We start from the raw sequence: 15580 nt of genomic DNA on the forward strand, positions 1-15580 counted from the left end.
GTGCCATAGACTCTACCCCAGAGGACTTTCCGGGCTGGGTCGTCTTCATCCATACGTGCTAGATGACTAGCCCACCGCAGTCTATTAAGGCGTATTTGCTTGACGACATTTACCTCTCGGTAGCGCTCGTACACCTCGTGGTTGTATAGACTGCGGAATTGTCCTACCTCACATACTGGGCCAAAGATCCTTCGCAGGATCCTTCTTTCGAATACGGACAGGAGTTCGCATTCACTTTTGCGTCCTATTCTTTAGGCACCAAAAATTAGATTGCGTATAAAACTTCAGAGTTTAAACAAATTCAAATGTAATGTGTTTGGTATTGACTGACCCATTTTGTGAATAATCTATCTTCCATCCCAGATAATTTCTCTTCAGAACGTTTAGCAGCGAACGAGATCCACAAAAGTGAGATAATTCCAGTGAGAAATCTCACCGGAAAAAATCATCTGACAACCGCTAATTTACTCGTTAAACTCACACCCGAAACTCTTGCACATCTTCAAAATCCAATGATCGCCTTTAATTTACTTCCATGGCAATTGCTAAAAGCACTTCTCTCACCCATCTTCCAAACATTTGTTATATATAAACTTTTATTAACACTATTGTATCTTGAGTCTTGGTAGTCCTACAAAATACTCAACTTTTTGCATCATCACAGTTTCTACATGGTTTGTTGTACGTTAGGCAAAAATCAGAAAAATAATTCAAAGCACGTGCTATTGCTCCCCTTATTCGATGAATTGTGACTTTTTGTGCAGAAGTGAGATTTTTTTTTGGTTTCGTATGCCATTGAGGGAGCGCTACTGGAAAGCAGACTGGATGAAAGGATCACAAAAGTTCCCGAGAATCATTCAAGTTGATCTTGCATTAGTTGCAAAAACTCGAGGGTTTTTTGTTGAACTTCGTTGGGGTGTTTAATGAATGCCGCGAAGAATCTTTTTCGTTTCGTCGTCTGCCTCGGTGGGATTTTTTTTGTAGAATTTTATTGCAAATTATCACGCAACAAACTTAATGAATGATGTTCACGGTGGTTTTATTTTCTCTGATTATTGACAGAACTTCGATCACAATATTCATTATTGTTGTATAGAATTCTCAACCAAACATCATCAATTTATTTTGAAAATATTTTTCAACAGTTGGTAGATTTATGTGTCTTCCTTTGATAAAAAAAATATATATTGAGACCTCTCAGACTGATCGGTCTCATCTATTTCCTTATGTGTATCCCAAATTGCTCTATACAGAAAGGTCCCAGAGTGTTTGTAGATAGAAAACCCACAGATATAATTCATTAATAATTTCTTAGTGGATAACATCTGTCGTGGAATTTTAGTTGGAGCTGAGAATTTGTATGTTTTCTGGGCGCTTATACGAACAAAAAAGATGAGAAGTGCAAGAGCCACATAAAAAGAGGAAGGAGATAAAACCAAAGAAATGAAATCCCTTCTGTGGTTATTTTTCAATATTCTCTCCTATCACTCTCATTTCTTCTTGTTATATATATATTTCACATTATTCCTGCATGTTAATGTCACCAAAGAACATGAAGACTCAAAAGGGCCGGAGATTTGGACGACGACGAAAAAAAAGACGGAGGGACTTTATCCGCCCATGAAGCATCTTCATTATCTATTTAGTATGAAGCGTTAAAGAAAAACAGGTTGCTCTTGCTCATTTCTGAGAAATCCCGAAAGGAAGAGAGACTTCGGTGGCGTGTGTTGTGGATGATCTTTTTTCTTGTTTCTGGATGGGCACATGATAAAGAACTTGTGGAGCGACACCAAAATCCCAAATAACAAAGAGGAGAAACATTTTAATTCTTTATTCGACTCACTGCATATGGTGCATTTAGCATTAATTCAATTTAACTTGCCTCTACATTGCCACTTGGAATACACTGGTAGAAATCGTTAAGCCAAGAAGTTGGTAAAATTTCAACCCTAAAAAATTGAAATATTTTAGTCAGAAACTTTCAATAGTTTTATTTACTAAAAATTATGGAAAATCAGAAATATCTAAACTAAAAATAATTTCCCTGAGCCTTTGATATATTTTTCTAGCAGTGCAATGAAGAGGATTTGCGAAGATATTCTTACACGAAGTAGCAACTGGACTTGCTGTCTTGTAAAATGACATATGAAGGAAATTAAAGGCTTGAAATGCAATACAAATAGAAATATCAAACATTAGAATCTCTCTGGAGATACTCACAAAAGATGAATGACCATTGAAGATATTTTACATAATAAATTGTGATTGTGAGATATTTCTCAATAGGTGCCCCATTAATGGGCTACCGGAGGAGTGTGATAGAAAAAAAAGATAAATTTCTGCTCCACCTTTATTTGTTTTACGTGATTTTAATTTTTGAAGAACACCTTCACAATTCCCGATAAATTGAAAGGGTGAAGATGGAAAGCAAATTGACTGGAAAGACATTTGGGCACTATTTAGGAATATTACTATTTTTAGGCATATGCATGCATATACATATGTAAGAATGTATGAATGCATACTATGTGCATTTATAGGGAAAATAAGGAAAATATTTGACTGCTTGCTTCTGTAAATATGCATTTTATTTCATATGCGTTACTCACGAAGCTTTTTCAACATTTGAGACATTTTTTTTTCACAAATTGCATAATGATGAAATGGATGAAACAGACCCGAATAAAAATAATTGTTTTACTTTAGTGTTGTATCCAAAGCGGCATATTTTTACATTAAAGAAATCTGAATGTCCATCCGAAATTCCACTTGTCCGAGATCTGAGGGGATCGTTTTTTCGGACGACTACAATACTTGATATTTACACTTAATGTGAAATACCACTATAATAAGAATTATTATTTAAACATAAATCGCGTGCAGAGTGAATTTTTGTAAAAATAAACATTTGCCCAAAAAATGCTGTGACTCCTCACACTGTCGTCTTGTACTTCTCGCATTAAACTTCCCAATATTTTTTTTTCACCAACTTCTTATAGTGTTTACTAAAGGGTCTGGTACTGCACGATTATTGCGTATTGAAAGCCAATATAACATGCGCAAATATTTACAAATGTTTTTACTATCAAATTTTTGAATGATTGTGCCATATGGGGGGCTGCACTTCTTTGGATGAGCGCGCCAAATCTCTAGAAATGGAAAATGATTTTTCCTCTTTGCGATTCTCCAGCTAATTTTGGACTTTAATTACACACTATGGCGCTCTTTTCCTTTTTGGAAGTTAAACATAGAACGTGTCGTGGTCTATGTTGGTAAAAGTATTTACGCACCCAGGCACATTAAAAACAACAATATATTTTCCGCATTCTCTCGTGGTAATCGCACATGGATAGAGCGATAAAACATTTTCTAAATTCGTACAAAATATTGCTATTTTATTTTTTTTTTATTGTATTTGTCTGGACAATTGCTGATTTTTTTATGGGCTTCCAATAAATTTAGTGATACACAAAATATAGTTTATCTTTCACAATGAACCTTTGAGTTCTGAATGATTGAAAAATGTCTTAGATTTTTTATGCTAATAAATGACCATTCTTGCTGGGAGCAGAAAAAGAAGAACACGCTATATGTGGATGAATACATTTAGTGTAAGATGAATACATAAATATATATAGCGAATGTTTGCGCAAATTTTATTGCATTTTTATGACGATGAAAAGTTAATCATGTTCTCAGTCGACATGCAAAAGAATTTAGTACTGTAGCCATTGCTTTGTATAGGTCATTCAATTGAAAAACAATGTGGTTTTGCACCGTGTTAATCTTTACCTTACCCCCTATATGCATGCATATCCTGCTCGCGCGGGTTTTACGCTCATTTGTAACTTCTTCGCGGAATATTAGTTCAGATTTTATGCCTCATCGGTTATGATGTGAAGTTGCTAAAGGAGCTAAAAAAAGGAGAAGAAAAAGATATGCTCATAAAATACAAACATATACACACTAATACAAGAGAAAACACTGAAAAACTGCGAAAATATTTTAAGGAAGTTCTTTATGGCGAATTAAATGAAGTGATATAATTTGTGAAATTAGTAGCCTCTCGGGGAAACCTCTTTCTTCTAATTGGAAATCACTTTAATTGTATCTTGGAATTCTTATGCTATTTTTATTCAAATTAGGTCAAATAGACCTCAATTGGTAAATTGCCTGATTGTTGTACTTTACACTTTTAATTTTCTTCTTCACTTCTTCGTCCGCATTTTCAATGAATGAGGAGGAAAGAAAAGTTGTGTGTCGATAATATGTTTATTGATACTTTCTTCACGCAGGTATTTTGACAATGTGTGAGATATAATATTGAAAGATCTTTGAGAAAATGAAGTTATTTTCTGCAAAGATTTTTTCAACACTTTAATTTTAGAATAAAATTGTGGAGAAAATTTTCGTAGAATGTAATTTGAATTCCTTCACTATGCGAATTTATGATTCTTCTCCGTTAATGTTTAGTTTCAATGTAGAATTTATGGAAATTCTAAGAAAAAAAAAAAATTACACATTTGCAATTTTTCTTTCCTGATCCTTGATTCTGAAAGTTTATATAAATACTTCACATGAAGTTTATTTTTTGGTTTCTCTTTACTCATTGAGTGAAGTCTTTCTAAACTTTTTTTGTACAAAGTATTTCAAGAAGTCCATTTTCGAGGGGTCATGAAATTTTTCTTATTCCAAAGTGAATAAAAAAAGTTTTGAATTTAATGCATTTTGCTTAATTGAATATTCATGGTTTATTAACCTCGAAATTATCTCCATTTAATTCGTTATCGTAAACATTTTCTGCATTCCCTCATGTTGTAGCAATGCTCTCACAGATGAATCGGCACCTTTTGCATAAGCTTGCGTCCCCCTGGGTGGTAAATTCTTATATTGCAAGAATATTTACTGTGAGAACTTTTTCCGCTGTATGCTGTAGCACTCAACTGCTAATCACACACATCGGAATGAATAAATAACTTTTCATTTTTTACACTTTCATTTATTTTCGTTTCTTCAGAATACTTCATTTCTTATTATTCATATCGCACTTCTCAAGTATTGGCGCATATTTCCCATATTTTCTCACAAGCATTTGAATGGATAAGCCATGGGACAAATTAGTAAAGGGGGAAGAGTACTTACAAAGTGCAATATTGTCGTGTGTAGTGAGAATTACAAAAATAAAGTGAAATGGAAGAGTTGGAGCTTGGGCATACAAATAAAGTGCAATGTTTGTTTTCTCCCATTCTATTGGTTTTCATCTTTAAATTGCCAACTTTTGCTAGAAATGATGATGGTGGAGGAGTATTGTTAGCAATTGTCGATCAGTTTTTTTTTAAAAATATATTTTTCAAAATTAATAGGTATAATTAAAAAAAAATCTTAAATTATAAAATAACTAGGTAGGTGTAGATTTGATTTTAATTTTTCTAAATTAATCTAATATATGCTTTCACATAAAGCCCCTTAGCATAGAGCATTGTGAGCATTTGACGAAGTTCCATTCAATGCATATTTAAAATATATAAGTATGCACAAACGACTAATTGAACTGTGGAGTTTTTATTAACACTTCCTGCCATCAAAAATCAATCAATCCGTCAAACTATAAAATCCGTGCAAACGTGAAAATCTCCCTTTTTCGCTTTTTCTTTCACTTTATTTTACAACTTCACTTGCACTGAGACTATAATATTGTTTTAACCCATTTTCCCATCTTCTTGTACATGATAGTGTTTAGAGAAAAAATACGCAGGCTGGAGAAAAAAATGTTACTGAAACACACAAATTTTCTTCATGATGCCTTTAGTTTATTTTGAGTATTTTATCGTCAAATTGTGATTAAGTGATTTATCATTTATGTGAACTGTTGGTGTTGAACAAATGAAAACACCGCGAGTGGTGTTGCAGGATAAAATTAAATTTCTTTTGGGTAAAAACATAAGACCTGAAAAACTTGACACTCTGCAATGAAAAGTTTACAATGCACATTTAGTGCTCAAAAGAAGTGTGAAAATATTTGATGAATGGACCTCAAAACATTGTGAGATGGTGAAATTAATATTTTTATTGTTTCATTTAATTAAGTAGGAAACAATTATGAAAGGCGAAATGTTTTGATTTCAGGATTTGCTGCAAAGCGAGTTCTTATACCACAAGATTTATTTATCTTGATGCAGTTTATTTTCTTGCATTTCTTCCCACCATGGAGGGATAATTGAATGTTATTTTCCTCGCAATTGCTCCCTGAAATAATTGAACAATGTGTGAGGGATGTGGGTCGTAATTCTTTATTTTTCTGCGTACTCTCTTTCATTCACTAAATGAAATTGCATTATTTATTTTCTTTTTTTTTCATGAAGCACTATTTGAGCTAAATCTCATGTGAGGACGCAGATAAATTGTATATATGATGGCTATTCAGAGATCTCAAGTTCAGAAACAGGAAGATATAATTTGTCGCAATTAATGGTGATACGCCCTCGAAGACAAAAAAGGCACCACGATGAAAAAGAAATTGTTATAAAAACAGTGCAAAAAGACCGAAGCATTTATCGTGGAGAGAGTTCGGTGCTGGCGTTTTTCTTTCAACTCCTCATCCATCCTCCCAACATCAGTGTGCAATTCCGAATGATATATTGTATGTGTTGGGGAATGAGAAAACAATCCATCTGTGAATGGGAAACAGCCATGATAATGAATACTGCATTTCATTGATGAATGTTCATGGGCTAGCAGAAAAGTAGAGTTTTGTCATTTGTCTATTTTTTATTTGTACCCTAGATGTCGCCACATTTTATACACCCTCTAGCGGGGAAATGATCTCATTGCCGCTTGATCATTTTATGATTTTATTTGTTAAATATTTTGATATTTTATTTCAAAATATTATTTTATTTTATGTATTTTTTTCACAAAAAGCAAAGCAATCAGTTTAATTACAAATTTCTATTTTTAATTGAATCAAAAATAAATTATCTGTTGATGGGTTTCTTTGAAATTTATTTTACTTTCAGCTTCACACACTGTGAATATTTATTTTCACGGGAAAATTGAACTTCTAATTTTGCAACATTTTGCTCTTCTGAAATGAATCCCTTTGACTGTGTAGGCAGCCTCATAAAATCAATTTAGTACATTTTCATTCACAGACTTTGCAAGCATAAGCTCACACCGTCTCAACATTCAATTTATAGATTGACGACCATTGCGAAGGACAATGTGCTAGATCATGCGAGATCTCTAAAAAAAAATTGCCGGCTTTTCACTCGAACGCCGATTATATTTGTCTTCAATCTTATTTGCCTTTCAATGTGATTGAAATCTGCCGAAAATGTTATGATTGTTATGAGTTGTCTTAGTTTGTTGATGGAAGATGAAAAATTTGACTTCAAATCCCTGCGTGTGGTCTTTCCATGATTGATTCATAAATTCATTTGAGAGATGGGAGAGTAATACCGAAAAAATCGATTAAATTGAAAATTTATTGAATATTTTGAGATGGTCTATGACTCCACATGTCCAAATATAATTGTCTCTGTGTCTGGCGGTGTCAATAAAAATGGTAACATATGTATGAAAAAAAAACGTGATTTGAGAATTAGGGTAACTCCGTAATTATGATACTCGAAATGTCTAGAAAATTCAAAATTTATTTGTATAAATAGTTTCGATAGTAAGTGTAAAAGTTCCTTAAAGATTTAGAATCTAAATATATTTTTTTCCAATTAGACTAGAGCTTTTATCATTTTCCAACATTAGGTGCCTTCTAGTGGAAAAACATTTTAATATAAAAAGAGTCCTTTACTACACTAATTTTAAAAATAAGAAAATATAATAATGCGACACATAAAATTCCCTAACTTATCGAATCACCTTCATGAAATATGCCCAGAAGACTGCAAGATATTTTGCTCTATTCACACACTTGTAGCACTTTGTTTACATTTCAATTTATGTTTGGGACTCAAAACATCGAAGCAATAAAAATGTGTTCTTTAGCACTGAAAAATTAACAGTTTTATGGGCTTCTTTCGATGGGTTTTATGAAATGATTGTGATTATAATGTTATGTACTGAAGACTTTGTGACAAATTTCCAGCACTCCTAAAAGAAGTATCCGAAATTTCTAGCTAAAAAAATCACTAAAAAGACATAAATTTTGAAAAAAAAGATTAAAGACAATTTGTGCTCATTAAAATTGTCAGAAGATTTTGTAAAGCGTTTATGGATGATGATTTTTATGACAAAATTTCCAGCACTTTTTCCTCTTTTTCTTTTTCTAGAATATTTGCCTTGTTGCTCTGCTTCTTCACGACCTCAATAGATGTGACTCAATCCAGGCATGTGAGTACGAGAATTATGCTTCCTCTTGATCTTTGACAACATTTTTATGCGAAAAAATCACCCGTCATGCGATTTCCCAAAAGCCTACCGGCTAATACAATGTTAGAGTCATTAATTTCCTCGTGTAAATATTTAGATGCCAAAGAATAAAATCAATGATTTCTTAAGAGTTCCTCACAGTGATTCATTGCAGACATTTTTTCTTTACGAAATTCATCTGCAATTAGTCATGGCATCACTTTTCTTTTTTTTTTTTTGAGAATATCCTAAATGTGAGCTTCCGCGTGGATTTCCTGTGCGCCAACTTATAGGTCTGGTTGATCTCTTTCAGTTGACACGAAACCGACATAAACGACAACACGGTGCCCGGTTGTATCTGCCGGCAACATATGTAATTCCAAGTGGTGAGGGAGATTCCGGTGAACGCTGGGGTCCCTGGGGAGCTCCGTCGGAGTGCACAAGAACATGCGGTGGAGGTGTCGCCTACCAGACGCGTGAATGCTACGATGTAGCACATGATGGTACACCGCGGTGTCGAGGTGGTTCCCGAAAATACTTCTCGTGTAACACGCAGGTAAGTGGATTTCTTTAAGATGTGAAGTTAATTTTTGAATATAATTCTTTACTAAATTTATTAGTCCTTGTTTTAGGACTTTGTATAAGTTTTGGAAATTTGAGTGAATAAAGTTCAAAAGCTCTTGAAAGAAAATAACGATAAATAAAATATTTTTTTCGTATGTAGATTTTCTTGAATTTCCTTCAACATTTTTATTTAGAATAAATTAGTATTTTCTTGTTTCCATTTACAAAATGAGATCTTACTTTTTTCTTCAAAAGCATCATATGCCCTTTGAAAGATCCATCAATAGAGTAGTTCATCTGTATTCCAATTTCCTGAATAGCAAATAAATTTAAATTCACATGAAATTGCAAATTGGTAAAGAGATCGAGTGAGAGGAAGATCAGTAGATCGAGGCCACATTTTTTATTCCTCGTCCATGATCTCCAAATGTTTTTTTTTGTGGGGTATCTGATGAGAAAAAAGCACACAAAGTGCTAACATACAAATGGAGGAAATTGAATATCATTAGAGAAATGCGGAGGGACCAACACTGAATTTTATGTGAGGGGCAAACGGTTGTTTCAAGTTTTGATATTTTTAACTGAGATTTTTTCTCTTTTTTTTTGCAAATGATCGTAAATATTGATATTTTTAGACTGAAACTTTAGAAATCTCTGCATCAGCATAATAATTTTGATAGCATAATATTGTTATAACAAATAATTTTTATTGATTAAAAATATCCAAATAAGTAGCATTGATCAAAAATAGAAACAGTTTAGATGTTAGGAATATTAGCTACCTAGTTATTCTAAGTTTGATAAAATTATTCGCGAATTAATTGCTCTGTATTTCCTAGTTATTTTCCCCCTGATTTTATATCGTGTGAACATGACGTAGTTCTAAGTCGAGGGTGGTTGAATTCAATAAATTACATCACTTGCTAATCTTAATTATAGACGGATTGCAGAAAAAAAGTTTTATGTTTACAATTCACTGGCAATTTCTCTCACAGTCTCTTCCTCTTTTTTTTTATAATAGGTAGATACATACATATGTACCTATATTTCTCACGGTGGAAATTGTTTTTCCTATCTCTTTGCTCTCGACACATTTCTTTCTATTAGGTGTAATTTTAAACAAACTTGTTTTAAAATATTTACAAGGAAATTTTCATGTGATGGAAGAAGTTTCCTTGCAGGAAAAGCATGTGAAAATTTTATGATCACAATCTGCCGTAAATGATGTTTGAAAGCTGTCGATCACATTTATAGATGAAGAAATTTGTAGATAATTTGCAGAAAAAAAATTAATTGTGTGTGACCTTCTCCAGGATTGTCCGGACAATGAACCGGATTTCCGGGCACAGCAGTGTTCGCACTTTGACACTGTTCCCTTCGAGGGGGTTCGCTATGAGTGGGTGCCCTACACAAAGGCTCCCAATCCGTGTGAGCTCAACTGTATGCCACGTGGCGAGAGATTCTACTATCGGCACAAAGCAAAGGTGATCGATGGCACCCGTTGCAATGAAGAATCCTTGGACGTGTGCGTGGATGGTACATGCCAACCCGTTGGCTGCGACATGATGCTAGGATCCAATGCTAAGGAAGACAAGTGCAGAAAATGCGAGGGAGATGGATCATCGTGCAAAACAGTGTCTGGAATTCTCGACATGAACAACCTCCAAGTTGGTAAGAATCTGCCACGTTTTCTTGATGGAAAAAAAAGTTCAATTGCGTGCGCGTGTGAAGAGATTCCTCCGAGATATTCCCAAACATTGACATAATTAGAAAGTAATATTGGATGTGTAGTGAAAAGAAATTCACCTAAATATTTATTCTCAATATTTACCTGCGTGAAGAAATTCTTTCTTTCATGTTTATACCCATTTTCCAATTAGCTCTCATCCCTCTGTGGTTTGAACAGAAATAAAATGTGATCTAGTTTCTTCCTCCAGCTATTTTTCTTCTTTCTAATATGAAGCTTTCACTTTACGGGATAATTCTAAAAATATACATTTTGTGTAATTAGATGGAAATAGTACAATTTCTTCGAAAGAATTATATGAAAGCTTCATGGGGTGTTTGATCCCATTTCGCTTGATTATACTGATGAATACAATTTTGCAGATTTTGTAGAAAATTCAGCGATAGAGGGAACATGTAGTGGCAAATTGTTGCCATTCATTAACCTCTTGCTCTTGTTCCTTTTTATTCTATGAAATGATTTTTTTATTTATTTTATTAGCCCCTAAATTTCTTTCTTAGGCTACAACGATATTCTTCTAATACCCGCTGGTGCTACAAATATTGAGATCAAGGAAGTTGCTCCATCCAATAACTATTTGGCTATACGAAATCTCGTTGGAGCATACTACCTCAATGGCAACTGGCGGATAGACTTCCCTCGGCCAATGACCTATGCAGGTGGAATTTGGCATTACGAACGTAAACCACAGGGATTCGCTGCACCAGATCACCTGACCTGCATGGGTCCCACAACTGAACCCATTTATCTGGTTCTACTCTATCAGGATCGCAATGTAGGCATCCGGTATGAGTACAGTGTTCCCGAAGCTACTGCTCGTGTGCCTCAGCACGAGACGTACAACTGGGTATTCGGTCCATATTCCGAATGCTCAGCTACCTGTGGTGGTGGTTTCCAGACACGCAATGTAACGTGCAACAGTCGCACAACTCTTGAGCAAGTTGATGATAGTCTCTGTGATACAACTGAAAGGATGGAGGACGCGAGGCAGTGTGGTCAGGAACCGTGTCCACCACGATGGACTGAAGGTCCATGGAGCAAGTGTAGTCTTCCATGTGGGGAAGAAGGGAAGCAGGAGCGAGAGGTGACGTGCGAAAGAGTTGATTCAAGTGGCGTTGCTACGAAAGTGGAGGATTCTGTTTGTCTAAATTCAGCTGGAAATAAGCCAGCTACAGTTCAAGAATGCAACAAAGGAGTTGTTTGCCCACAATGGCATACAGGCCCATGGAAGCCATGCAGTCATCTCTGTGGTGATGGTGAAAAGAAACGTCAAGTTCGATGCTACCGCAAAGAAGATGGGAAGATTAAGGTTTTGTCGGATGATGAGTGCATCGACGAAAAACCCGCAGAAACAGAAACATGTATGCTTCGACCCTGCGATGGTGTTGATTGGATCACATCCACTTGGAGTGGATGCAATGCATGTGGACTGACTGTGGAAACGAGAACGGCCCATTGTGCTTCCAAAGCCGGCAAAATCTATGATGAGAAATTCTGCGAAAAGAAACCAAAACCAGAACTCGAACGGCCATGCACATCCAAGTCCCAGTGCGACTTCCAGTGGTTTACATCACAGTGGAGCAAATGTTCAGCTGCATGTGGCAAAGGAGTACAAACACGAACAATTATTTGTGGTGTCTTTGACGGAGAGATGGTAAAGAGAGCTCCGGATGAATCATCTTGCAATGCCGATGAAAAACCTGAAGATCAGCAGGAGTGTGAGAGTGAAAACGAATGCCCTGGACAGTGGTTCGGAGGCCCGTGGTCAGAGTGCTCTGTACCCTGTGGTGGTGGCACTAAACTCCGTAAGACGCTGTGTATGGTTGGTGATCAACCAGCTCCAGTGGAAAAATGCAGTGGTGATACAGTTGAGTTCTCATCAGAAAGCTGCAATCCTGATGCATGCATTGATGATGAGACTTTACCTGTCGACAGTACCAGTACACCAATCCTAGAGGATGATCACGATGAAGAGGAGTATTGCGATGAGGATGAGGACTATCCAGTATCTGGGGAGGAACTTGACTCAGGCGAAGTCACTGGCTTGGAGGAAACAAGTGGAACCCTAAGTTTCTTCGAAAGTGAAAGCAAGAGTACAACCGAGTCGTCTCTACTGACAGATGAGCTGATGTTAAGTGACTCAACAGGTTTTGAAACAGATGAAACTGATGCAGCTTCAACGGATCTTCCCGAGTCAACGGTTGAGGGATCAGGAACACAAGAAACTGCCAGTAGTTTACACGTGGAAACCGACGAAACGGGATCTGGTGATTTTGATGGAACACAAGAAACAACAGAGACTTCCGAAGTATCTTCCGCAAGCGTAACTGTTTCATCTTTGGGAGTGTCCCAGGAATCATCTGCAGCACAAACAACTGTAGATGTCACCGAAACTACCACTGAAGGTGTAACAACAACTTCTGAAAGTGTAACAACAACTTCTGAAAGTGTAACAGAAACATCAACAGAATCCTCTTCGGAATTCACCACAGAATCTTCCACAGAAACATCAGAATCAACATCAGAGTCTAGTGTTGATACAACAACAGAGATCTCCACGACGGAATCATTAGCAGAAACAACAACTGTTGCAGCCGAAGAAAGCACAACATCTCAAGTAGAAGAAACAACCACAAGTGAAGGAGGAACCACAACAGAAGGTGCAACTGCTACAACTGAAGCGCAAGAAAGTACAACAGTTGCAGAGACACAATCCACAGTTGAGGGATCAGATGGAACAACTGCAAGTGAAGAATCAGCAAGTCAAGAATCAACAACTGAGGGATCAACCGAGTCACCTGTTTCAACCGAAACTCCTGGATCAACAGAATCGCCTGCTTCAACGGTAACGGAAGAAACATCATCAACAGGCGAGGATGAAACGACAGAATCAGATATGGATATATGGACAACAACGGAGCAAAGTGGTGTATCACAGGATGAGGATGAAGAAACATCTGGAAGTACACCAAATACCCTCGAAGAAATAATTAAGAAGGAACAGAAACCAAGAAAGTGCAAACCGAGGCCGAAAACGATGGCTTGTACAACATCGACATTCGGTTGTTGTTCCGATGAAAAAACCCCCGCTAAAGGACCTTTCGAAGAAGGTTGTCCAACACCAAAGACGTGTACTGAGACCAAACATGGTTGTTGTCCAGATGGACTATCACCGGCTAAGGGTCCGAAGAATCGTGGCTGCCCCAAGAGTGTCTGCAAGGATACTCTATTTGGGTGTTGCCCAGACAAGAAAACTCCAGCTGAAGGTAATGACAATGAAGGGTGTCCAGTTGTGGAAGTCACAACTGTTGGCGGATGCGCGGCTACTAAGCATGGATGCTGTCCCGATGGCATCACTGCAGCTGAAGGCCCCAAACACAAAGGGTGCAAAAAAGAAGACACAGAATGCACAGGGGAAACATGTACAACACCCGAGCCGAAAGTTACGGAAGAATCTAGTGTTACAGATGCCAAATTCTGTGCTCAGTCCACGTATGGCTGCTGCCCAGATGGTATTTCGGAGGCAACGGGTGAGAATTTCCATGGATGCGATATTATCGACGAGGCTGATTGCACGAAATCATTCTACGGATGCTGTCCGGATGGAAGAACACCAGCAAAGGGAGACAATCACGAGGGATGTACTGCTTGTATGCAAGAGCCATTTGGATGTTGTCAAGATGGACAAACTCCCGCCCATGGACCTCGTGGAGAGGGTTGCTGCCTCGAGCAGCCATTCGGTTGTTGTCCGGACAATATTGTTCCAGCCCGCGGGCCCAATCTCGAAGGCTGTGGCTGTGAACATTCTCCTTATGGATGCTGTCCCGATAACAAAACCTCCGCAAAGGGCTATGACAATGCTGGATGTGGTTGCCAGTACTCACGGTTCGGTTGCTGTCCAGATAAGCTTACCGAGGCAAGAGGAGAGAACTTTGAAGGATGTTCATGTCATACATTCCAGTTCGGATGTTGCCCTGATGGAGTTACAATCCCAACTGGTCCTCATAATTCAGGCTGCCATTGCTCACAAACAGAACACAAGTGCTGTGGTGATGAAATCACACCGGCTAAGGGTCCAAACTTTGAGGGATGCACATGTGCTACGAGCAAACACGGTTGCTGTCCAGATGGTGTTACACCAGCTGAAGGGAGAAACTTCGAGGGATGCGATGAAATTCCATCAAATCCACAGAAGGCATGTGGATTGCCCAGAGATGCTGGCTCATGCAAAAACTTCACAGTTAAGAGCTTCTTCGATGCAGAATATGGTGGATGTTCGCGCTTTTGGTATGGAGGATGCGAAGGTAACGACAACCGCTTTAACTCAATCGAGGAATGCAAGACGGTGTGCGAGGAGCCAATTGGAAAAGGTGAGAAATTGAATCTGGGTTTTGTTGCAGAATGTTTAGTCTATTTGTGAATTTTTTGAACGATTTCAGAGGCCTGCTCACTTCCGAAATCTCATGGACCATGTACTGGATACCTTCCAATGTGGTATTATGACTCGGATCGCAATCAGTGTACGCAATTCGTCTGGGGAGGTTGTCTCGGCAACAACAATCGCTTTGAATCTCTTGAAGAGTGTCAAACTGCATGCGTTGTTGACGATTCAGCTCCACCATGCGAGCAACCTGTTGACAATGGTCCCTGCAATGGAGAGTACGAACGATGGTACTTTGATGCAGAAGCCGACATCTGCCGTCCATTCATCTACGGTGGTTGCAAGGGCAATAAGAATAACTATGCATCTGAACATGCTTGTCACTATCACTGCAAGAAACCCGGAGTTCATCGTGGTAAGTCCTCAAAAGTATTTTTGTCGAAAGATTGTTGTTGTTGCATTGGATAGCTAACTTCTTGAGAATTCTAGGTTGATGTTGCATGATGGTTGTGGGTTTTTTTTAA

General features: G+C 37.3%; 4 protein-coding genes across 14 annotated transcripts in view; 3 read left to right on the top strand and 1 right to left on the bottom strand.

The window, feature by feature from the left end:
- Positions 1–15580, top strand: part of LOC129797484 (protocadherin-23) — a 953251-nt gene that overhangs the window by 859033 nt on the left and 78638 nt on the right. The window lies entirely within an intron of this gene.
- The window catches only part of LOC129797474 (probable cationic amino acid transporter), a 261906-nt gene that overhangs the window by 167688 nt on the left and 78638 nt on the right, over positions 1–15580 (top strand). The window lies entirely within an intron of this gene.
- LOC129797420 (papilin) overlaps positions 1–15580 on the top strand; it is a 41390-nt gene that overhangs the window by 20734 nt on the left and 5076 nt on the right. For all 8 annotated transcript variants that reach the window (XM_055839952.1, XM_055839953.1, XM_055839954.1 and 5 more), the window contains exons 2-6: positions 8286–8346; positions 8678–8920; positions 10242–10599; positions 11176–15045; positions 15115–15471. In XM_055839952.1, the coding sequence (XP_055695927.1) occupies positions 10371–10599; positions 11176–15045; positions 15115–15471 (4456 nt within the window). In that variant the 5' untranslated portion in view covers positions 8286–8346; positions 8678–8920; positions 10242–10370. The remainder of the gene's footprint in view (positions 1–8285; positions 8347–8677; positions 8921–10241; positions 10600–11175; positions 15046–15114; positions 15472–15580) is intronic.
- LOC129797497 (hexamerin-1.1-like) overlaps positions 1–15580 on the bottom strand; it is a 97285-nt gene that overhangs the window by 7806 nt on the left and 73899 nt on the right. The gene's annotated exons all lie outside the window — the stretch shown is intronic.

The sequence above is a fragment of the Lutzomyia longipalpis genome, chromosome 1 (genome assembly GCF_024334085.1).
Source record: "Lutzomyia longipalpis isolate SR_M1_2022 chromosome 1, ASM2433408v1".
Lineage (NCBI taxonomy): Eukaryota > Metazoa > Arthropoda > Insecta > Diptera > Psychodidae > Lutzomyia > Lutzomyia longipalpis.